Source organism: Bufo bufo, chromosome 4, assembly GCF_905171765.1.
Source record: "Bufo bufo chromosome 4, aBufBuf1.1, whole genome shotgun sequence".
NCBI lineage: Eukaryota > Metazoa > Chordata > Amphibia > Anura > Bufonidae > Bufo > Bufo bufo.
Genome location: NC_053392.1, coordinates 15356396 through 15380655, shown reverse-complemented (window position 1 = coordinate 15380655; position 24260 = coordinate 15356396). Strand labels below are relative to the sequence as shown.

General features: G+C 47.2%; 1 protein-coding gene across 1 annotated transcript in view; it reads right to left on the bottom strand.

Annotated features, from left to right (window-relative positions):
• TRIM54 (tripartite motif containing 54) overlaps positions 1-24260 on the bottom strand; it is a 76986-nt gene that overhangs the window by 25913 nt on the left and 26813 nt on the right. The window contains exons 2-4 of the mRNA XM_040426905.1: positions 21040-21212; positions 19517-19688; positions 19110-19205 (exon numbers count right to left, since the gene is read on the bottom strand). Coding sequence (XP_040282839.1) covers positions 19110-19205; positions 19517-19688; positions 21040-21212 — 441 coding nt within the window. The remainder of the gene's footprint in view (positions 1-19109; positions 19206-19516; positions 19689-21039; positions 21213-24260) is intronic.

The window sequence follows — 24260 nt, the reverse complement described above, 5'->3', positions numbered from 1 at the left end:
TTTTTATTTTTATGGCGTTCACCGTGCGGGGAAAGTAACATGACCATTTTATAGATCAGGTCGTTACGGACGCGGCGATACCTAATATGTGTAGTTTATTTTATTTTTTTAATTTTTATTCAGTGATAAATGTTTTTTTTTTTATCTTAACTTTTTTCACTTTTTTTTTACATTTTTTTGACCCAGACCCACTTGGTTCTTGAAGATCCAGTGGGTCTGATGTCTGTATAATACAGTACAGTACAATATATATTGTTCTGTACTGTATTTTACTTACACTGAACAGATCTATGCTTTCAGCATAGATCTGTTCAGCACCATGGACAGCAGGACGCCTGAGCAGGCGTCCTGTTGCCATGGGAACCCTCCCCGTCTGCTCAGAACTTCGCAGACGGGGAAGGGTAAGTACGGGGCTGAGGGGGGCTCTCTCCCTCTCCATCGGGGGGCTGCAAAGGCACAGCAGCCCCCCGATGGAGAGGGAGTGAGCTCCCTGACCGATGACAGTTAACTTTTTCCATACAGCGGTCCGTACGGACCGCGGTATGGAAAGGGTTAAACGGCTGACATCTGCACAGATGTCAGCCGTTTATACCAGGGTGCCAGCAATGTGCTGGCACCCTGGTATAACCACTAGAAGCCAACGATCATTCATGGGAGGCGGGCGGGGGAAGACTTCAGGAACCGCTTTACAACCAGATTCACCACGTGCGCAGTGCAGGGCACATGGCTCAGCCCTCCTTGACGCAGCGCCGACATGCCACCGTGTCAAACTGCTCCACCAGACTGTACCATAGTCCCCTATTGAGGACCAAGATACAGTCCGGCGACAGCTCATATGCGTTGAGATTAATAACTGTTATCTTTAGTTGTGTCTATGTCTGGAGTCATTGTCTCCAAGAGACTTGTTTCTTTTTGCGAGTCAATTTCCTGACATCTCTTGTTCCTTTTCCTTCCACCTCTCCTGGTTTTTCCTCTAAAAGGTCTTTTTTTTCGTGCTTGCTCAGCTGAGGCATTTGAGTCATCAGAGGCGCTTGATACTTGGTACTGATTCTCTGTGAGTCTAGTTTTTAGTTCTTCTTCCACTTTTTTCAAATCCTCATTGACCGTGGTGTACTCTAGTTCGTCCCTTTGCAACACCAACTGTAAAATCTGTATAGAGAAGCTTGCATGAAGCTTTTTCCACTCCGTAACAAATGCAGTGTCATCTTCATATTGCATAAGGTCCTCCTTAGATATACGCAATCCCCTCGGAACTCTTTCACTCTCTCTATACGACCTGAGCGAGTTTAATGTCCAAAACAGCCGGACCTCCTTGTCCGCTAATTGCATAATCTTATTCTCCAAAGCTTTAGTGCTCAGAGGCTAAAGTGTATCTTTACAATTGCATTCTGTAAATATTTCCAAGACAATAAATCACTGTGTGCTCAGCCCCAAAAACTCCATAAATTACTGCAATCCAAAGAAAACATGAAACAGGGCGACACTGCTCAATGACTCTATCACAGGTAATGGCTACCTATGTGCCTTCGTACGTGGTGCTCAGTCCTTAATAACAGTGCATCAAATCCATAAAAGATGAGTAAAGAAAGACGGGCGTGAGACCCATGGAGGCGATCCGAATTGCCTTACATTTGCCGGCATTGAGCTAGTTCCAGGCATGTTACATGGTGGAGATAGACACCGTGTACTATTACAACAGGAAGCCAGGTGGATAATTCGGACGTCTGGCATGGGTGACTTGCGTGGTGAGGTCAGTGGCCCGAGGAAGTGCGGTAGCGCGAAACGGCTGTCGCCGCTTGGTGTTCTGTGTCAGAATAAGTCCGCCCCAGCCCTATTGTTTGCACTACAGCAGTAGTGAGTGCCGCCCGTCTTTCTTTACTCATCTTTAATGGATTTGATGCACTGTTATTAAGGACTGAGCACCACATACGCTGCCACATGACAAGGCACATAGGTAGCCATCACCTGTGAGAGAGGCATTGAACAGTGCCACCCCGTTTCATGTTTTGTTTGATTGCAGGAACCACATTTACCCAGTGGGCCGTAAAGGACATCTATTGTCCCTGACCATAGTTACAGCTCCACATGTTGGCACTGCCGTGCACTTTGGCAGACACCGACAGGCTAAAGGACTGGCCCACCTTCTGTTCAGCATACGTGTGCCGGGCTGGTACTGGCTTTTTGGAGAAGTAATGACGGCACAAGCCATCAGTTCTCTGAAAGGTACTGAGTCCACCACATGGAAAGGGAGGGACTGTAGTACCAGCAACTTGGCCAAGAGCACGTTCAGCTTCCTCGCCATTGGATGAGTGCACGCGTACTGTTGTCTTTTTGAAATTGCCTCTGTGATCGATTGCTGACGAAATGAGTGACAAGGAGGAGCAGCAGCATCAGGACTAGTAGATGATGGGAAGTAAACACAGCTCCCTTCTGCTGAGGTGGTGGAGCCTTGACTGCTGGAGAAGGGGTGTGTGCAACTGGGTGATACAGCGGTTGCTGCGTCAGGCTGTACCACTACATTAGCGCCACGGTTTTCCCAGGTCATTTTATGATGACGCTGCATGTGCTGATACACGCTTCACCTTCTGCCGACAGATTCTGAAAATGGCTTGATGAAAAATTGCCACACCGCAGAGTATGGCATTTTCCCCCCACCACTCCGTGCTGACTGCCTGCTACCACTGCCTCCGTGAACCCCTGCACCGCTACTTCTCTCTGGACAGGTAGGTTTCTGCGTAGCGGGTGGTCTACCCCGGGCACCTTTAGCTTCCGACCTCCCACTGCTGCCACCCTGACTCACGGCCACACTACCACCCTGCTGGCTCAGCCGCTGCCTCACGCGCAAGCTGCTACCCTCTTCTCCTGATGATGATGAAGAAGCCCCCTCTTCACCTGGCTCCTATGTGCGATCGGCCACATCATCATCGGCTACTGTCTGCACGTCACTGATATCACCCTCACCAGTCTCAGCCGTGTGCCTGACCGCTCACAACACCTGCTCCCACGTGACTCTCATTGTCGCTACTTGCCCACCTACCGGAGAAAGCAGCAGATCTCTCCTCCAGATCTAGGCTGGGCAGTAGCTGCTGGCTGTCCTCTAGAATCGATGACATACAATACTTCTCAAGCTGAGGGAACAGAAAATGACAGAGGCAGGTTGAGGACTGGTGGGGGCACAGAGCCTGTTTCCGGGCCATGCCAACTAAGCGGCGTGTCAGAGGAACCCACCGATTCCTGGCTGAAGGTGTCTGATGTCACTTGCGACAAAGTAGAAGACCGAGTCAACCATTCAAGGACCGCTGGGTTGCTGGTCAAGACACGACCGCTAGATGACATCGGCAGTTCAGGTGTGTCACTGCGACTGCTGCTGCCACCCTTCCCTTCTTCTGCTTCCAGCTCCAGAAACATTTTGGCCACTGCCCGTTCCTTTAGAAGGGCCTGTCACATGTCTGTCTGACATAATGTAAATTAAAAGAAACTGCAAGGGTAAAAGACCAATACTATAAGACTGCATTTTCACCCCAGAAGTAAGGATGAATGGATGTACTTATATATCAACTAAATACACCCCAAAACTGGTTGCATCAGACCGCAAATTCTCCCCAGAAGAAAGAAAGAATGGAGTTACCGTAGTTATATATATCAACTAAATACACCCCAAAACTGGTTGTATCAGGCCGCACTTTCAGTACAGAAGCAAGGGTGAATGGAGGTACTTTTATAAATATATGAAATAAATACACCCCAAAACTGGTTGTATCAGACTGCAGTTTCACCCCAATTACACAATCAAGGATTACTGGAATTACTGGTGTATCAAAGAATGCAAACAACCTAAAATCTGTACTATTACAGCACTTTGTAACCCCAATTAGTGCAGCAAGGTGTAATAGAATCGCTCCTATCACCCAGGCTTTACCCTCTCCTATTGGTCCCCGATCTCTCCCTACAGTGTGGACAAAGCCTCCCTATCCTTTCCCTACACTATGAATAATCTTTCCCTGAACTGCTCAATAGTTATTTTTTGTGAATAAAGTCTTTCCTGATCACTGTCCCTAGCGCCTGTCATGTCTCTCCCTGCACTAAGTTCACTGGAAAATGGCGGAGACTGGGCAGGAGGAGGCTTTTTACAGGGCTGTAACATCACAGGGGCTGGCTATCTGCTGATTGGCTGGCTGCATGGCATTGTGGGCGATCCTTTGTTCCTGGGCTTCTTACTTCCACTTTCAAACACGTGCAGCAGCCATTTAGAAAGAAAAAATGCGAAGTGTGAGGAAATTCGACTTCAGGACGAATCAAATTGTTCCTGAAATTCGGATCAAATTCCACTTCGTCAACTTCGATACGCTCATCTCTACCTCTGCCATAGACACTGTTCCTTGGGCCAAAGCACACATTCGAGCCTTGCAGAACATCATTCTGTAGTCCTGGAAAAGGTCTCATCAATCCTTGGACAAACCTTTTCTGATCGAGCTAGCTACTCAACTCCGAAGTGCGTATTACCCCAGCTCCAGACAAAAGATGTCTCCTCTTGGGGCTTGGTTGCCCATGTAGACAATCAGTGGGTCCAGAGATGATGGCATGTTAAAGACAGACATCTTCCATCCAATGTGAAGATGGGGAAAGCCATGAGGCACTTTCAGCCTTATCTTCAGGGCACCCAGATTCTTATAACAGAATATGGAGATTATTCCTCCTGGTGTTCCCAAAAATAATAAGTACCAGACAATATTTCCAATAACAGCTTCTGCAGGATGGCCGAGGCAAGGGTCTTAAATCAATGTCCAGTTCACGGCAGTAAATGCTCAACTCCAGGGAAAACCTACCAATCAGATCTTTTTTCAGACACCTAAAAACCAGGAGTCTTTAGGTCTCTGCCCCTTTACCATCTTGGGACTTAGCACTACCTATATATACTCACACACACACACACACACACACTATATACTCGTACACATATACGCACACTGTATACTCACACACACACTATATACTCACACATACACTGTAAACTCACACACACTATATACTAGGGGCGTTGCAAGGTTAAAACATTTGAGGTCTGGGCCCCTGATGTTTTGTCCCAGGCCCCGAATGTCCTGCCTGCCTGCTAGATATAACTGTATTGCCATCCTCAGGACGGCAATACAATTGAATCTAATGCCCTGCAAGAGCTGAAGGACCTGTGATGACCTCACAGGTCATGTGACCAGTTCTAAATGCAGTAGCTGAAAAGGACCTGCGATGATGTCACCATCATGTGACCAGTGCAGGAGAGGACGTCTCAGCAGTGAAGAGAAGTCCTGGGAAGAGGCTGAGGTACGGCCTGCTACGTGAGGAGAGGTAAGGCTACTTTCACACTAGCGGCTGGACGGATCCGACAGGCTGCTCACCCTGTCGGATCCGTCCTGCCGCTATTTCGCCGGACCGTCGCTCCGCCCCCCATTGACTATAATCTCCGGCGCAGCATGGCAGTGCACGGTGAGAAGCCGCCGGACTAAAAGTACTGCATGTCCGACTTTTTAGTCCGGCGGCCTTCCGCCGTGCTGCGCCGGAGCTCCGCCCCCGTCCCCATTATAGTCAATAGGGACGGAGCGGCGGCACGGCGAAATAGCGGCAGGACGGATCCGACAGAGTGAACAGCCTGTCGGATCCGTCCTGCCGCTAGTGTGAAAGTACCCTAAGTGAAGATTACTCAGTGTGAGAGGCAGAGCAATGTTGGGAGTTGTAGTTATTTAACTGGGACTGTATGTTAGGGCTCAAGGGAGGGAAGTTATTTACATGGGACAGTGAAGTGGAGTGATGTTAATTACATGGGACTGAAATTTGGAAGTGGCTGGGGTAGGGTGATGTTATTTACATGGGACTGTATGTTGAGGGGTAATGTTATTTATATGGGACTGCATGTTGAAGGCAGCTTTGGGGTAGGGTGATGTTATTTACATGGGACTGTATGTTGAGGGAGTGATAGTATTTACATGGGACTGCATGTTGGAGTTGGCTGGGGTGGTGGGGATTTTATTTACATAGGACTGTATGTTGAAGGTGTCTGGGGGAGGGAGTGATGGTATTTATATGGGACTGAATATTAAGGAGGTGATGTTATTTACATGGGACTGTATGTTGAAGGCAGCTGGGGAGGGGTGATTTTATTTACATGGGACTGTATGTTGGAAGGGGCAGGAGAGATGGTGTGATGTTATTTACATGGGACTTCATTTTGGAGGGGGCTGTAGATAGAGAGGGATGTTATTTACATGGGACTGTATATTGGAGGGGGCTGGAGAGATGGTGTGATGGTATTTATATAGGACTCTATGGCGGAGGGAGGGAAATAGAGTTATTTACATGGGACTGTATGGCGGAGGTGCTGAGGAATTATAATTTCTGAGGACACTAAACTGAGAAATATAACTACAGGGGGCACTGCAGGCGGCATTCTAAGTACTGGGGGGCGCTTCAGGGCGAGCATTATAACAGTAGGGGGCAATATAAATACTGGGGGCACTGTAGGGGCAGTATAAATACTGGGGGGGTTTCAGGCCGAGCATTATAACAGTAGGGGGCAATATAAATACTGGGGGCACTGTAGGGGCAGTATAAATACTGGGGACATTAGGCGTTCTTATTACTACTGGGGGCTCTATAGGAGGGATCGGCATTATTACTACTAAGAGCACTATGGGGGCCTTATTACTACTGAGGGGTCTGTAGAGAGCTTTATAAACACTGGGGGAAAAATAGGGGGCCTTATTTCTACTGGGGGCTCTGTGAGGGTATTATTAATACTGGAAGACTCTTCTACTAATGGAGGCACTCTTGTGGAGCATTATCACTGTTGGGTCCAGTAGGGGGCAGTATTACTAATGAGAGCATTCTAGAAGGGAATTACTATTGGTGGGACTATGAGGAGTACTATTACTATGGGGGGCACTCATTTTTCTTCAGGCTAGTATTTGGTGGTACAGAAAAGTGAGGAAGCTAAGATGTCTGTGTGTCACACTCTGTAGAGACGAGGCGGCTGAGAGAACTGTCCACACCGAATGGAGAAGATGATGACAGAGAAGATCTACATCAGAGGAGACGTCACCTGGAAAGCCCTGGATGTTAGAGGTAGTTCAACTCAGAGAATTGGGCCGCATTGGTGCTTGGGCCCCGGATCTTTTGAGACACCCCTGCTGTATACATATACATACACTATATACTCACACATATATACGCACTCTGTATAATCACACACTATATACTCGCATAAATATACATACACTATATACTCACACACTATATACACATATACGCACACTGTATACTCACACACACTAACTTCCTGTTTCTCCTGCTTACAAAAGCATCATCTTTTGACCACACAATACCGGAATCCATCTGTTCTGCTGTATTCGGTTATCTGGCTTACAGAATAAAGCAATTTACACGGATAAACTCGGTGATGGTGAGTTCAAGCTGATAAAGATTGTCCGCAGTGATTATATCTGCTTATACAGGCCAGGCATAGAGGTCTCACTAGGGATAAATCGCTATTACAACAATCTGAGTCAGAATAGTCAAAAGATGCATAGAATTCCTACAGCCTGCTGTGTATATGTGTGTGCCTAATCTGCAATCAAGCTCAGTGCCATCCGCCATCTTGTGAAAGCACATGGTCGCACAAGCTCACTGCACTTCAAGTGAATGTTGAAAACTGTTTCTCTACATTGCACTGTGTTACCTCACCTGTCTAAGCTGCTGTTCGTCTTCTTAAAGAGACAGTACCATTTTTCGCAAAACCATAAAAAATGTCTAGACAAGGCTCTGAACACTCTTTTAGGGCTGAACCAACACACATACATCATGCCTCTGAACCGGCAGACATACAGGGAGCAGATTCTGCAGATATTACCAAACAGAATGTAAGACCCAAACGTACAATAAAACCAACACAGAAACTCAGAGAAAACTATGAAGCCACTAGAGATGAGTTCTCCAGTAATCTGTCAGACCTCTAGGACAGAACCTCACACCGCATGTCAGTTTTGTCACACGCTAATGATCAACCAGCTGAAATAAGAGACTCTATAAATCACCTATTTGCTGTGTATGTACGCTACCAGCAGCTGTCTGCAAAATACTCAGCCTTCTTGCAGGACTCTAATATAGAGGATTCTTCAGCAGAACTGACCAGGACTGATGCACTGAACCAACAAAGGGATCTCGCAGTGCAAAATGCTAAGTTTAAGGCAGAACTCTGTATTACTCAATTGCAGGAGACCAGATCTCACAGATCCACCACAACCAAGCGCACTGCACTTTCTTCCAGATCCTCTCGTTCCAGAAGATCAACATTAAGTGACTTTACCAGAAAGCAAGCAGAGATGGAAGCTCAAAGGGCAGCTCAACAAGCAGAGATGGCAGGTCATCAAGCCAAGATGGAAGCTCAAAGCAAAGCTCTTCAAGCAGAGGCAAATTCACAAATAAAGATTCTGCAAATGGAAGGGGAGGAAGCAGCTTCCCTAGCAAGGCTGAAAGTCCTTGAACAAGCAATGGGTCAAAGTACTAATCCAGACTGCCTTATCCCAGCAGAACTGGAAGATCTAGCTGAATGCACCAGTGAATATGTTCTAAAGCATAACATCTGCAAAGATACAGACTCATTTCCTGTACCTCCTACTAACAATACTGTTCTGACTTCCAACGCAGAGACCTCTCAGCTCTATATGCCTGAGCCTCTTCAAGTCTACAATGCAAATACATCTATGCAGCAAACCGGATCAACTCATGTCAACAACAAGGTGACTTCCGGTGATAAGCCACAGCTCAAACCAAGGCCAGCACAAGCCTTAGAGACTACACCACAGTTAAACGCTCATGCAACATCATTTTACCCTGGTAAACCTCACCCTACATCACCAGAGAACTTTCACACCCAAGGGGTTCCACAAGTTACTTTGACACCAAGGAGTGAGAGACCAGACATGAATGACTTTGCCAGATACATGGTACGCCGTGAGCTCGTTAACACCAGCCTCCCAAGGTTTGACGACTGTCCAGAGAGCTACAGGGCCTGGAGATCAACCTTCAAGGCTACTATTGCCGATCTCAACCTTACTGCTGAGGAAGAACTTGATTTGCTCATAAAGTGGCTGGGACCAGAATCTGCAGGTCGTGTTAAAAGACTCAGAACAGTACACGTTGATCACTCAGATGCAGGTCTTGTTGCTGCATGGGAAAGACTTGAGCAAGCCTATGGTAGCTCTGAAGCCATAGAAAGCGCTCTATTCAAGAGACTACAAAACTTCCCAAAAATAGGGAACAAAGACTACCGCAAGCTCCAAGTACTAAGTAACCGCCTAATGGAGCTAGAGTTGGCAAAGACTGACTCACGTCTACCTGGACTAAGCTTCCTGGACACCGCTCATGGTGTCAACCCAGTGGTGTCTAAACTGCCATACGGCCTACAAGAGAAATGGGCACAACAGGGCTCAAGATACAAAAGAGACTATAATGTATCCTTTCCTCCATTCTCATACTTCTGCAGGTTCATTATTGATCAAGCCCGGATGAGAAACGATCCCAGCTTCAGCTTTAGTGAACCCAACCTGCCTGCTTCATCCTCACCATCATCAAGGTATGATAACACAGCAGCTAAACGTAGAGACTTATATAGAGTTATATCTGTTAAAAGGACAGACATCTCACCCTCCACAACCTCACCTACTGATCAGGGCGTTGTGGATGACAGAAATAAAGACCCTAATCGTCAGTGTCCTATTCACAAGAAGCCTCACCCTCTTAAGAAATGTTGTGGGCTTAGGGCAAAGACTTTACAAGAGCACAGGGAGATTCTCCGGAAACTTGGCATATGCTACAAGTGCTGTGCTTCTTATTACCATTTTGCTAAAGAGTGTAAAGTTGTCATCAAGTGCTCAGAATGCGGTAGCGATAGACATGTTACAGTCATGCACCCTACTCCACTTTCAGACAACCCACAGCAGCTTCCTACCTCCACTTCCGTCTCAAATCATGGCGGGGAGCAACAAGGTCATGCTCCAACCAAAGATAATGTCTCTTCTTCCTGTACAGAAGTCTGTGGAGAAGGCAAGGACCACAAATGCTGTGCCAAGATATGCCTAGTCAAGATATACCCAAGGGATCATCCTGAGAAAGCTGCTAGGATGTATGCTATAATAGATGAACAGAGAAACAGATCCCCGGTTAAGCCTAAATTCTTTGAGATCTTTGGCATAGAGGTTCACGCAACACCATATACTCTCAGAACCTGTTCTGGTCGTGTAGAGACCTTCGGCAGAAGGGTTGATGGATTCATGGTCTCTCATATTAACGAGGGAGAGGGCATACCCCTACCAACGTTAGTCAAGTGCGACCAGATACCAGATGAAAGGAAATAGATTCCCACTCCAGAGGCTGCATATCACCATCCTCATTTAAGGCACCTTGTTGATGAGATTCCTGCAATGGACAAGAGTGCTGAAATCTTAGTCCTGTTAGTAAGGGACATTCTCAGAGTACATAAAGTACGCGATCAGTGCGATGGGCCTGACAACGCCCCTTATGCACAAAGACTTGACCTAGGCTGGGTAATAGTGGGCGCTGTATGCTTGGACAGGATGTGTACACCATCTGAGATCCACTCCTTCAAGACTTACGTGTTGGGAAACGGACGTGCATCCCAAACAGTGCCCTCACCATTATGAAGTAAACGGAGAAGCTTCTTGACATCATCCAAGTACCTGATGTTACTCCTGTCCTTTGTGATGACAACCTAGGTACCACAGTGTTTTGTACTACAAGTGAGGACAACAAAATAGCCTTGTCAGTTGAAGACAGAGAATTCATCAAAATAATGGATAAGAAATTCTTTCAGGATGAGTCTAAGAGCTGGATTGCACCATTACCTCTTCGTGATACAAGGGCCAAACTTCCAACCAATCGTGAACAGGCTTTATCCAGATTCAACTCACTTCAACGAACACTAAGGAACAGGCCTGAAATGAAGGACCATTTCATCGCCTTTATGAAAAGGATCTTTGACAATGATCACGCCGAACCAGCGCCACCACTTCAAAGACACGATGAGTGCTGGTATCTGCCTTTCTTCGGAGTGTATCATCCACGTAATCCAAAACAAATCAGGATAGTATTTGACTCCAGTGCCAGGCATCAAGGTGTATACCTAAACAATGTTCTTCTCACTGGCCCGAATCTAACCAACAACCTTGTAGGCGTACTTATGAGATTTAGAAGAGAACCAGTTGCCATAATTGCTGATATTGAACAGATGTTTCATTGCTTCATTGTACGTGAAGACCATAGGAACTTCCTAAGGTTTCTGTGGCACCGTGGCAACAACATGGACAATGATTTTATTGAATACCGCATGAAAGTACATGTTTTCGGAAATAATCCCTCGCCCGCTGTTGCAACATACGGTTTACGTAGGACTGCCATTAATGGAAAAAAAGAGTATGGCGCAGATGCTCGACACTTCGTTGAGAGAGACTTTTACTAAATTGCGCAGGGCAAAGGCATTTTTGGAGATTCAGTGACGTACCGGGGCTCTCAATGGGGCTGCCAGAAACCCTGGTGACGTCACCGGCACTGATGGGCAGGATTTAGCTCTGCCCTAGCCAGTAAAACGGCTAGGGCAGAGCTAAAGCCTGCCCCTCAGAGCCGGTGACGTCACCGAACACACTGCCGGGCGGAAGTTACCGCTCGGCAGTGTTTTATTAAAAACAAAAGAGCCCGTGCCCTGCGCGATTTAGCGCAGGGCAAGGGAGCGCATCGGAGCATGAGAGCGCATCGGAGCATGAGATGCTCCGATGCTAGCCTCAGGGGGGCTGTCTGGGTGAAAATAAGGGTATGTCCGGGTTCAGCTCTGAACCCGGACAACCCCTTTAAGTCTTTACCTACAGTCGAAGAAGCCATAGACCTGCTCCAAAGGACACAAGGTATGCTTTCTGAGGCTAATCTCAGACTACACAAAATTGCCTCAAATAGTGTTGCTGTTATGAAAGCCTTTCAACCTGGCGATCATGCCACAGGGTTTAAGGACCTAAATCTGGGAATGGACATGCCACTTATACAGAGAAGTCTGGGCCTACAGTGGGACTTATTAAAGGACACTTTCAGCTTTCAAGTCAGTTCTACAGACAAGCCATTTACCAAGCGTGGTGTTCTGTCAGTGATAAACAGCCTATACGATCCAATGGGATTTGTGGCTCCCATCACCATACAAGGTAAAGCCTTACTTAGACAGCTCTCAGAGTCTACTAAAGATTGGGATGCTCCACTGCCATCTGACAAGCTTTCAAAGTGGGAGTCCTGGAAGCAATCTCTACACGCCTTAGATGGAATCCATATACCACGCTGCTACACCTCAGCTTCCCTTGCTACGAGCTGGAGAAAAGAGCTTTACATCTTCTCAGACGCATCTACCATAGCGGCTGTTGCCTACCTCAAGGTGAGAGACTCTTCTAATCAAACCCACATAGGGTTTCTGTTTGGAAAAGCTAAGTTAGCACCTAAGCCTGAGCACCCAATTCCTAGGCTTGAACTTTGTGGAACTGTGCTAGCTGTAGAAATCGCAGATTTCATATTACGTGAGCTAGACACGTGAGATAGATGACACCAAATTCTACACAGACAGTAAGGTTGTTCTGGGCTACATATACAACCAGACTAAATGTTTCTATGTCTACGTCAGCAATGGTGTAGAAAGAATCAGGAAATCATCTAAACCTGAACAATGGCATTATGTCCCATCTGGAATGAATCCTGCAGATCATGCTACTAGGCCAGTGTCTGCAAGTGTATTCGCAAATTCTTCCTGGTTAATAGGTCCGGAATTCCTGCTGGATCACACAGAAGAGACCACGGCTGAAGTCTTCAGTCTTCTAGAACCTGACAAGGCTTGTAAGACCCATCCCAAGACAAGGCGCTTTCATCAGGCCTATAACGGAACTTGTTCTGCTCTTGCCTTTTGGAGAATGAACTTATTTGCCTAGGCTGCTGAATCCTGCCTGAAACTTCAAGCAAGAAGTGTTTGAACTTTAATTGATTCACTTGAAGCCTTACATTTTAGTTGTTGCATTATACAGGGAGTGCAGAATTATTAGGCAAGTTGTATTTTTGAGGATTAATTTTATTATTGAACAACAACCATGTTCTCAATGAACCCAAAAAACTCATTAATATCAAAGCTGACTATTTTTGGAAGTAGTTTTTAGTTTGTTTTTAGTTTTAGCTATTTTAGGGGGATATCTGTGTGTGCAGGTGACTATTACTGTGCATAATTATTAGGCAACTTAACAAAAAACAAATATATACCCATTTAAATTATTTATTTTTACCAGTGAAACCAATATAACATCTCAACATTCACAAATATACATTTCTGACATTCAAAAACAAAACAAAAACAAATCAGTGACCAATATAGCCACCTTTCTTTGCAAGGACACTCAAAAGCCTGCCATCCATGGATTCTGTCAGTGTTTTGATCTGTTCACCATCAACATTTCGTGCAGCAGCAACCACAGCCTCCCAGACACTGTTCAGAGAGGTGTACTGTTTTCCCTCCTTGTAAATCTCACATTTGATGATGGACCACAGGTTCTCAATGGGGTTCAGATCATGTGAACAAGGAGGCCATGTCATTAGATTTTCTTCTTTTATACCCTTTCTTGCCAGCCACACTGTGGAGTACTTGGACGCGTGTGATGGAGCATTGTCCTGCATGAAAATCATGTTTTTCTTGAAGGATGCAGACTTCTTCCTGTACCACTGCTTGAAGAAGGTGTCTTCCAGAAACTGGCAGTAGGACTGGGAGTTGAGCTTGACTCCATCCTCAACCCGAAAAGGCCCCACAAGCTCATCTTTGATGATACCAGCCCAAACCAGTACTCCACCTCCACCTTGCTGGCGTCTGAGTCGGACTGGAGCTCTCTGCCCTTTACCAATCCAGCCACGGGCCCATCCATCTGGCCCATCAAGACTCACTCTCATTTCATCAGTCCATAAAACCTTAGAAAAATCAGTCTTGAGATATTTCTTGGCCCAGTCTTGACGTTTCAGCTTGAGTGTCTTGTTCAGTGGTGGTCGTCTTTCAGCCTTTCTTACCTTGGCCATGTCTCTGAGTATTGCACACCTTGTGCTTTTGGGCACTCCAGTGATGTTGCAGCTCTGAAATATGGCCAAACTGGTGGCAAGTGGCATCTTGGCAGCTGCACGCTTGACTTTTCTCAGTTCATGGGCAGTTATTTTGCGCCTTGGTTTTTCCACACGCTTCTTGCGACCCTGTTGACTATTTTGAATGAAACGCTTGATCGTTCGATGATCACGCTTCAGAAGCTTTGCAATTTTAAGAGTGCTGCATCCCTCTGCAAGATATCTCACTATTTTTGACTTTTCTGAGCCTGTCAAGTCCTTCTTTTGACCCATTTTGCCAAAGGAAAGGAAGTTGCCTAATAATTATGCACACCTGATATAGGGTGTTGATGTCATTAGACCACACCCCTTCTCATTACAGAGATGCACATCACCTAATATGCTTAATTGGTAGTAGGCTTTCGAGCCTATACAGCTTGGAGTAAGACAACATGCATAAAGAGGAGGATGTGGTCAAAATACTCATTTGCCTAATAATTCTGCACGCAGTGTATGCCTGTTCTCTTTATGTTTTTCAGGTGCTCGGACATCAAGCAAATTGCACTGTTGTTTATTTGCAATTATATAATTACCGTTATGGTTTAAATAGTGACATTTTCAATGCCAGACGGGGAGTGTGCTGCTACGCAGTTAAAATCTATATAGTTTAATTCATTGAACCATTCATATATTCTATATTTGATTATATGCTCCCTTCTAGTGGCCGTTTTTGGTATTGCACTTGTTTTTCTGGTTTGTCATATACCGTATTTTTCGCCCTATAAGACGCACCGGCCCATAAGACGCACCTAGGTTTTTGGGGAGCTTTTGGTGGGTTTGGAACTAATGGTGGTCTGTGGATGACGGACACTGTTATGGGGGGATCTGTGGATGACGGACACTGTTATGGAGGGATCTGTGGATGACGGACACTGTTATGGGGGGATCTGTGGATGACGGACACTTATGGGGGGATCTGTGGATGACGGACACTTATGGGGGGATCTGTGGATGACGGACACTTATGGGGGGATCTGTGGATGACGGACACTTATTGGGGGATCTGTGGATGACGGACACTTATAGGGGGGTCTGTGGATGACAGACACTGTTACAGGTGGGGGGATCTGTGGCTGGCACTGTTAGAGGGGGGATCTGTGGATGGCACTGTTACAGGGGGGGGATCTGTGGATGGCACTGTTATATATGTGCCATCCACAGACCCCCCACCCCATAACAGTGCCATCCACAGACCCCCCCCAGCCCATAACAGTGCCATCCACAGACCCCCCCAGCCCATAACAGTGCCATCCACAGACCCCCCCCAGCCCATAACAGTGCCATCCACAGACCCCCCCAGCCCATAACAGTGCCATCCACAGACCCCCACCCCTTAACTGTGCCATCCACAGATTCCGTGTGCCCCCCCTGCCGCCGCCGCTGCCGCCCCAGTATACAAATATAAAATGTATTATTGAATTAAAAGTTATTAAACATGCCCCCCTCACTCCTAATAGTACCGTATATCCTAATTGCTTCTGTATAATGCCGGCAGGCGGGCCGGGCGGCCGGCGCGTCACTCACTGACGTCACTTGCCTGCGCCGCCTGCTTCATTCATAAAGGAGGCGGTGCAGGCACGTGACATCAGGGAGTGACGCGCCGGCCGGCCCGCCTGCCGGCATTATACAGAAGCAATTAGGATATACGGTACTATTAGGAGTGAGGGGGGCATGTTTAATAACTTTTAATTCAATAATACATTTTATATTCAAATACCGGAGCAGTGGGGCGGGGCTATAGTATAGTGACCGCACCGCCCCACCGCTATTGCCGGCCCCCAGATCCTCCTTCCACTCCCTCCCCTGGCCCCCGCTCCGTACATCGCATCCAGCAATGTTAAACTGTCAGCATTCGCCCCATAAGACGCAGGGGCATTTTCCTCCCATTTTTGGGGAGGAAAAAAGTGCGTCTTATGGGGCGAAAAATACGGTATGTCATTCATTTCATTGCTCCACCCCTTCTTCTGTGTACCTCACTTCCTGTTTCTCCATACTGCTCCAGGCATTGCACAGGTACACATGTATTCTCATGTACGCTTACAAAAGCATCATCTTTTGACCGCACAATACCGGAATCCATCTGTTCTGCTGTACTCTGTTATCTGGCTTACAGAATAAAGCAACTTACACAGATAAACTCGGTCTTGGTGAGTTCAAGCTATCTGATAAGGATTGTCCTCAGTGATTATATCTGCTCATACAGGCCAGGCATAGAGGTCTCACTAGGGATAAATCCCTATTACAACAATCGGAGTCAGAATACTATATACTCACACACATATACATACACTGTATACTCACACACACTATATACTCATACACGCACACTGTATACTCACACACATATACATACACTGTATACTAACACACACACTATATACTCATACACGCACACTGTATACTCACACACACACTATATACTCACGTACACTATATACTCACACACATATATGCACACTATATACTCACACACATATATGCACACTGTATACTCACACACACTATATACTCACGTACACTATATACTCACACACATATATGCACACTATATACTCACACACATATGCACACTGTATACTCACACACTATATACTCACACACACTATATACTCACACACACACACTATATACTCACACATATATACGCACACTGTATACTCACACACGCTATATACTCACACACACTATATACTCACACACATAAACGCACACTGTATACTCACACACACTATATACTCACGCACACTATATACTCACACACACACTATATACTCACACATATATATGCACACTATATACTCACACACACTATATACTCATGCACACACTATATACTCACACACATTGTATACTCACACATATATATGCACACTACATACTCACACACACTATATACTCATGCACACACTATATACTCACACACATTGTATACTCACACATATATGCACACTGTATACTCACACACACTATATACTCACACTATATACTCACACACATATACGCACACTGTATACTCACACACACTATATACTCACACATATATGCACACTATATACTCATACACATATATGCACACTGTATACTCACACACACTATATACTCACACACATATACGCACACTGTATACTCACACACACACATATATGCACACTATATACTCACACACACACTATATACTCACACTCATATACGCACACTGTATACTCACACATACACTATATACTCGCACACACTATATATTCATACACATATACGCACACTGTATACTCACACATACACTATATACTCGTACACATACACTGCTCAAAAAAATAAAGAGTGACAATCAATTTCACATGCTGTTGTGCAAATGGGATAGACAACAGGTGGAAATTATAGGCAATTAGCAAGACACCCCCAATAAAGGAGTGGTTCTGCAGGTGGTGACCACAGACCACTTCTCAGTTCCTATGCTTCCTGGCTGATGTTTTGGTCACTTTTGAATGCTGGCGGTGCTTTCCCTCTAGTGGTAGCATGAGACGGAGTCTACAACCCACACAAGTGGCTCAGGTAGTGCAGCTTATCCAGGATGGCACATCAATGCGAGCTGTGGCAAGAAGGTTTGCTGTGTCTGTCAGCGTAGTGTCCAGAGCATGGAGGCGCTACCAGGAGACAGGCCAGTACATCAGGAGATGTGGAGGAGGCCGTAGGAGGGCAACAACCCAGCAGCAGGACCGCTACCTCTGCCTTTGTGCAAGGAGGAACAGGAGGAGCACTGCCAGAGCCCTGCAAAATGACCTCCAGCAGGCCACAAATGTGCATGTGTCTGCTCAAACGGTCAGAAACAGACTCCATGAGGGTGATATGAGGGCCCGACGTCCACAGGTGGGGGTTGTGCTTACAGCCCAACACCGTGCAGGACGTTTCGCATTTGCCAGAGAACACCAAGATTGGCAAATTCACCACTGGCGCCCTGTGCTCTTCACAGATGAAAGCAGGTTCACACTGAGCATATGTGACAGACGTGACAGAGTCTGGAGACGCCGTGGAGAACATTCTGCTGCCTGCAACATCCTCCAGCATGACCGGTTTGGCATTGGGTCAGTAATGGTGTGGGGTGGCATTTCTTTGGAGGGCCGCACAGCCCTCCATGTGCTCGCTAGAGGTAGCCTGACTGCCATTAGGTACCGAGATGAGATCCTCAGACCCCTTGTGAGACCATATGCTGGTGCGGTTGGCCCTGGGTTCCTCCTAATGCAAGACAATGCTAGACCTCATGTGGCTGGAGTGTGTCAGCAGTTCCTGCAAGACGAAGGCATTGATGCTATGGACTGGCCCGCCCGTTCCCCAGACCTGAATCCAATTGAGCACATCTGGGACATCATGTCTCGCTCTATCCACCAACGTCACGTTGCACCACAGACTGTCCAGGAGTTGGCAGATGCTTTAGTCCAGGTCTGGGAGGAGATCCCTCAGGAGACCGTCCGCCACCTCATCAGGAGCATGCACAGGCGTTGTAGGGAGGTCATACAGGCACGTGGAGGCCACACACACTACTGAGCCTCATTTTGACTGATTTTAAGGATATTACATCAAAGTTGGATCAGCCTGTAGTGTGTTTTTCCACTTAAATTTTGAGTGTGACTCCAAATCCAGACCTCCATGGGTTGAAAAATTTGATTTCCATTTTTTTATTTTTGTGTGATTTTGTTGTCAGCACATTCAACTATGTAAAGAACAAAGTATTTCAGAAGAATATTTAATTATTCAGATCTAGGATGTGTTATTTTTGTGTTCCCTTTATTTTTTTGAGCAGTGTATATGCACACTGTATACACACACTATAAACACACACTATATACTCACACACAGTCAGTACAGTCGGGGGAGAGGGAGATTTTAACACTTACTTCGACGCTTTTGCAGATCTCCTCCATCTGTGTAATGATCGCCTGGATACGGTCATTCCCGGCCACCATTATGGCGATGCCGTCACTGATGTCGCTCTGTAGAAACACGGATGTCACTGGAGCAGCAAGTCTTTGATAATATGCTGTGACACAGAGCGGACATATATACAACATAAGGCTAGGACCCTGCAGGGGGACATACATGAGCCCAGGACCCCCAGCTATTAGCAGACATCAGAGGAATGGATTCTCAAGACTGGGGACTCACTTTTACCAAATTGCAAGGAATTAGAGGCAAAAAGGTTTCTCCAGGTAATGTACTGACCGAGGACCTCGTCGTCAGGATATGGCCGGGAAACAAGGTAGGAGAGGGGTACCTGCTGCTCTCAGTGATGGGGTGACTGTACCTTCTGTCTCTTGTAGATGCTTGAGAGTGGGGCCACCTCACAGTCTTTGTGGGCCCCAAACACTTTACACATGGAGCAGGTCGGGGTCTCACACGTCAGGCAGTAGATGTTAATCTTCTCATCCTCGTGCTCCTCACACATTAAGTGCTGCTCTGTTTTGGTGTTAAGAGGTCTAGAAGACAACAATGAGAGGTCAGGAGCATAGCATCACTCATCAGGGGGCACTATGAAAATCTCAGGGGCCCACAGGAAATCTCACTGATTATATATTCTGTTCATATGCAACCTCCACTAGGGGGAGCTCAGTGTACACAGATGTATACAGTCATCACTAGAAGATCTCAAGAGATTACTAGACACAAATATATACAACCACCACTAGGGGGAGCTCAGTGTACACAGATGTATACAGTCATCACTAGAAAGATCTCAGGAGATTACTAGACACAAATATATACAACCACCACTAGGGGGAGCTCAGTGTACACAGATGTATACAGTCATCACTAGAAAGATCTCAGGAGATTACTAGACACAAATATATACAACCACCACTAGAGGGAGCTCACTGTATAGACATGTATACAACCACCACTAGAGGGAGCCTACTGCACACAACTGTATACAGCCACCATTAAGAGAAGGTCAGTGCACATAGATGTATACAGCTGTCAACAGATAGAGCTGAGGAAATTACTAGACACAGATATATAGAACCACCACTAGGGGGAGCTCAGCGTACACAGATATGTACAGACACTAGAAGGGGAAGCTCAGAACACACAGATGAATACTGCCACCGCTAGGGGGCGCTTACTGCTCAGAGATGTATACAGCCACCAATAGTGTGCACTCGCTGCACAGAGATGTATACAGCTACCACTAGGGGGAGCTTAGTAAAGATATATACGGCCACCAATAGCGAGAGCTCAGGAGAATAATACATACAGATGTATACAGCCACCACTAGGGGACGCTCAGCTCACTGCACAGAGATGTACACAGCCACCACTAGGGGGAGCTCAGTGCATACCGTTGTATAAAACCAGTACTGATATCTGCAGCCACAACTAGGGGCACAGATGTGATGCATATAGCTAAGGCTACTTTCACACTAGCCTTTTTTGCGGATCCGTCATGGATCTGCAAAAACGCTTCCGTTACAATAATACAACCGCATGCATCCGTCAGGAACAGATCCAGTTGTATTATGTTCTCTATAGCCATGACGGATACGTTTTCTATTGTGTCGGAGAAAACAGATCCGCCCCCATTGACTTACATTGCGGACAGAAAAACACAGCGTTATTCTGTCCGCGATGGGGACACAACCAAACGGAACGGGATGCATTTTGGTGCATTCAGTTCCGTTTTGTCCCCATTGAGAATGAATGGGGACAAAACTGAAGCGTTTTCTTCCGCCATTGAGATCCTATGACGGATCTCAATTGAAAACGCTAATGTGAAAATAGCCTAATACTGACCTTATCACTATAGTGACCTCTCGCTGGTGGGGCACCTACCTACTAGACTCCTGCTTGTAGATATCTATGATATTTTCCACCAGTAGATTCCTTTGCAGCCCGTACACTCCATGTCTATCGAGGACAACCTCATGTCGGCATGAAGGGCACCGGAATCGTCCTCCTGAAGATACAGTGCTGGAACCGCGGGACTGCCAGAGGGGATTTGAAGCCTATAGAGAGAATCGGGGATTGTGTCAGGAAACATGAAAACCTGCAGGAACATTCTCTGAACAATTGGACAGAACCACTTCTCCTGTCCTGTATACACAGTATGGACACTGCACAGTACTACTTCTCCTGTCCTGTATACACAGTATGGACACTGCACAGTACTACTTCTCCTGTCCTGTATACACAGTATGGACACTGCACAGTACCACTTCTCCTGTCCTGTATACACAGTATGGACACTGCACAGTACCACTTCTCCTGTCCTGTATACACAGTATGGACACTGCACAGTACTACTTCTCCTGTCCTGTATACACAGTATGGACACTGCACAGTACCACTTCTCCTGTCCTGTATACACAGTATGGACACTGCACAGTACTACTTCTCCTGTCCTGTATACACAGTATGGACACTGCACAGTACCACTTCTCCTGTCCTGTATACACAGTATGGACACTGCACAGTACTACTTCTCCTGTCCTGTATACACAGTATGGACACTGCACAGTACCACTTCTCCTGTCCTGTATACACAGTATGGACACTGCACAGTACCACTTCTCCTGTCCTGTATACACAGTATGGACACTGCACAGTACCACTTCTCCTGTCCTGTATACACAGTATGGACACTGCACAGTACCACTTCTCCTGTCCTGTATACACAGTATGGACACTGCACAGTACCACTTCTCCTGTCCTGTATACACAGTATGGACACTGCACAGTACCACTTCTCCTGTCCTGTATACACAGTATGGACACTGCACAGTACTACTTCTCCTGTCCTGTATACACAGTATGGACACTGCACAGTACTACTTCTCCTGTCCTGTATACACAGTATGGACACTGCACAGTACCACTTCTCCTGTCCTGTATACACATTATGGACACTGCACAGTACTACTTCTCCTGTCCTGTATACACAGTATGGACACTGCACAGTACTACTTCTCCTGTCCTGTATACACAGTATGGACACTGCACAGTACTACTTCTCCTGTCCTGTATACACAGTATGGACACTGCACAGTACTACTTCTCCTGTCCTGTATACACAGTATGGACACTGCACAGTACCACTTCTCCTGTCCTGTATACACAGTATGGACACTGCACAGTACCACTTCTCCTGTCCTGTATACACAGTATGGACACTGCACAGTACTACTTCTCCTGTCCTGTATACACAGTATGGACACTGCACAGTACTACTTCTCCTGTCCTGTATACACAGTATGGACACTGCACAGTACCACTTCTCCTGTCCTGTATACACAGTATGGACACTGCACAGTACCACTTCTCCTGTCCTGTATACACAGTATGGACACTGCACAGTACTACTTCTCCTGTCCTGTATACACAGTATGGACACTGCACAGTACTACTTCTCCTGTCCTGTATACACAGTATGGACACTGCACAGTACCACTTCTCCTGTCCTGTATACTGGGTGTAATCATCAGTATCTGCTCTTATTCTGTATATATGGACACTGCACAGTACCACTTCTCTGTCCTGTATACTGGGTGTAATCCTCAGTGTGCAGGAGCCAGTGGACGGGTGTGGTCGTGTGTGCAGGAGTCAGTGGACGGGTGTGGTCGTGTTTGGAGGAGCTCCTGCTGATTGTCCAGCCGCTTCCAGGGATTTTTCCATCTATCCCAGCCCAGGCCCTGCCTCTCTCTCCCCAGGGAGGTGGTGGGGTCCTGGGCAATGAAGAGACTGAAGACCCAGGATCCTGCTTCCCGGGGTAGGCCGGCGGGAGGTAGGGGAGGTGAGCTACCGGCCTCAGTTCCATCTCCCGCCTCGGGGGTCAGAAGATCCAGCAGGAGTCGTGGTGCAGCGGCCCCTGCAGCCCCCGGAGGTGAAGCCGTGTCCATCGCCGGCAGTTCCAGGAGGGCGGACAGTAGCCCTCCAAGAGGTACGCGGAGTGCTCCTGGGGATGGGACGGTTCCGGTTGAGGCTGACTGGGGCAACATGAAGCCCCGCGAACTAATCGCCGTTTACAGCTCCCGGATCACAGCCTACCTCCGGGAGTACGAGGAAGCGAATAGGACCCTCAAGAAGGTGAGGGAGAACCTGAAGCTTGAGAGGGGGAAGGTGGACAAAGCAGCCAGAAAAAACAGGCCAGAAGTATCAAGAAAAATAAAAGTCTTAAAAGAAGTAATTAAAGAGCTGCAGGAAAGAATGGGGGCCATTCTGGATAACAGTGGTCCCTTCAAGGAAAAACTCATGAACGATCAAAGGTTTAATGAAATGGCTGGAAACAAAAAGCAGCAAGAAGATGACTCCTCTAGTGAGGAGGAAGAGTCGGACATGGGGGGGCAGCCTGCGGAAACTGGCATCACCGCAGAGCAGGTATGCCTGCCCCCCACTAGTTCTGATGAAGAAGGCGAGTTCAGTGAGAACAGCGGAGTTGGGGGGCAGCTTATGGCCGAAATACGCCACCTGGAGTCCCCCAAAATTAGTGAGGACATTTGTTTTGGTGACGAATTGCCTGAAGATGAGCCGATGGGAAAAAAGAGAAAGGCAAAGACATTAAAGCCAGAGGTGAGGTATGTCTATGTGACCCACCCTGCGTGCCCTGGGCCAGCTGAAAAGCCAGCTCAGGGCACGAACCCCACCATCCTCCCTGGCCCGGTCTCTGCTGTGGGATCGGTGCGTAGGAGTGGGGAGACAGACGTGGCAAAGATGGCGCAGGACGCCGTCCCTGTTTGCGGTAACAGGGGCGGTGAGGAAAAGCTGGAGGGGCCAGACAGGAAGGCTCCCGGGGCGGGCGGCGAGGGGGACATGGTTGGTGGTCGGATGGCTCCGCCAGCCTCTGCTGGGGCACTGGACAAGTGCCGGGTGGAGGTGCGGCGGGGCGGTGTGGCTGCCACTGACCCCCTTGCAGAGGTTGTTGCCGGGATCCCTGTCCTGGGGTCTGCCTCCTCTGCCCCTGTCTGCTTCGCCGCTCCCGTGCGCCCTGCAGCCCCCCCTGCCGGTTTTGGCATGGCGGTGGGGGACAGGGGGGCGGGGGTGGTGGGGACGGCTGTGGG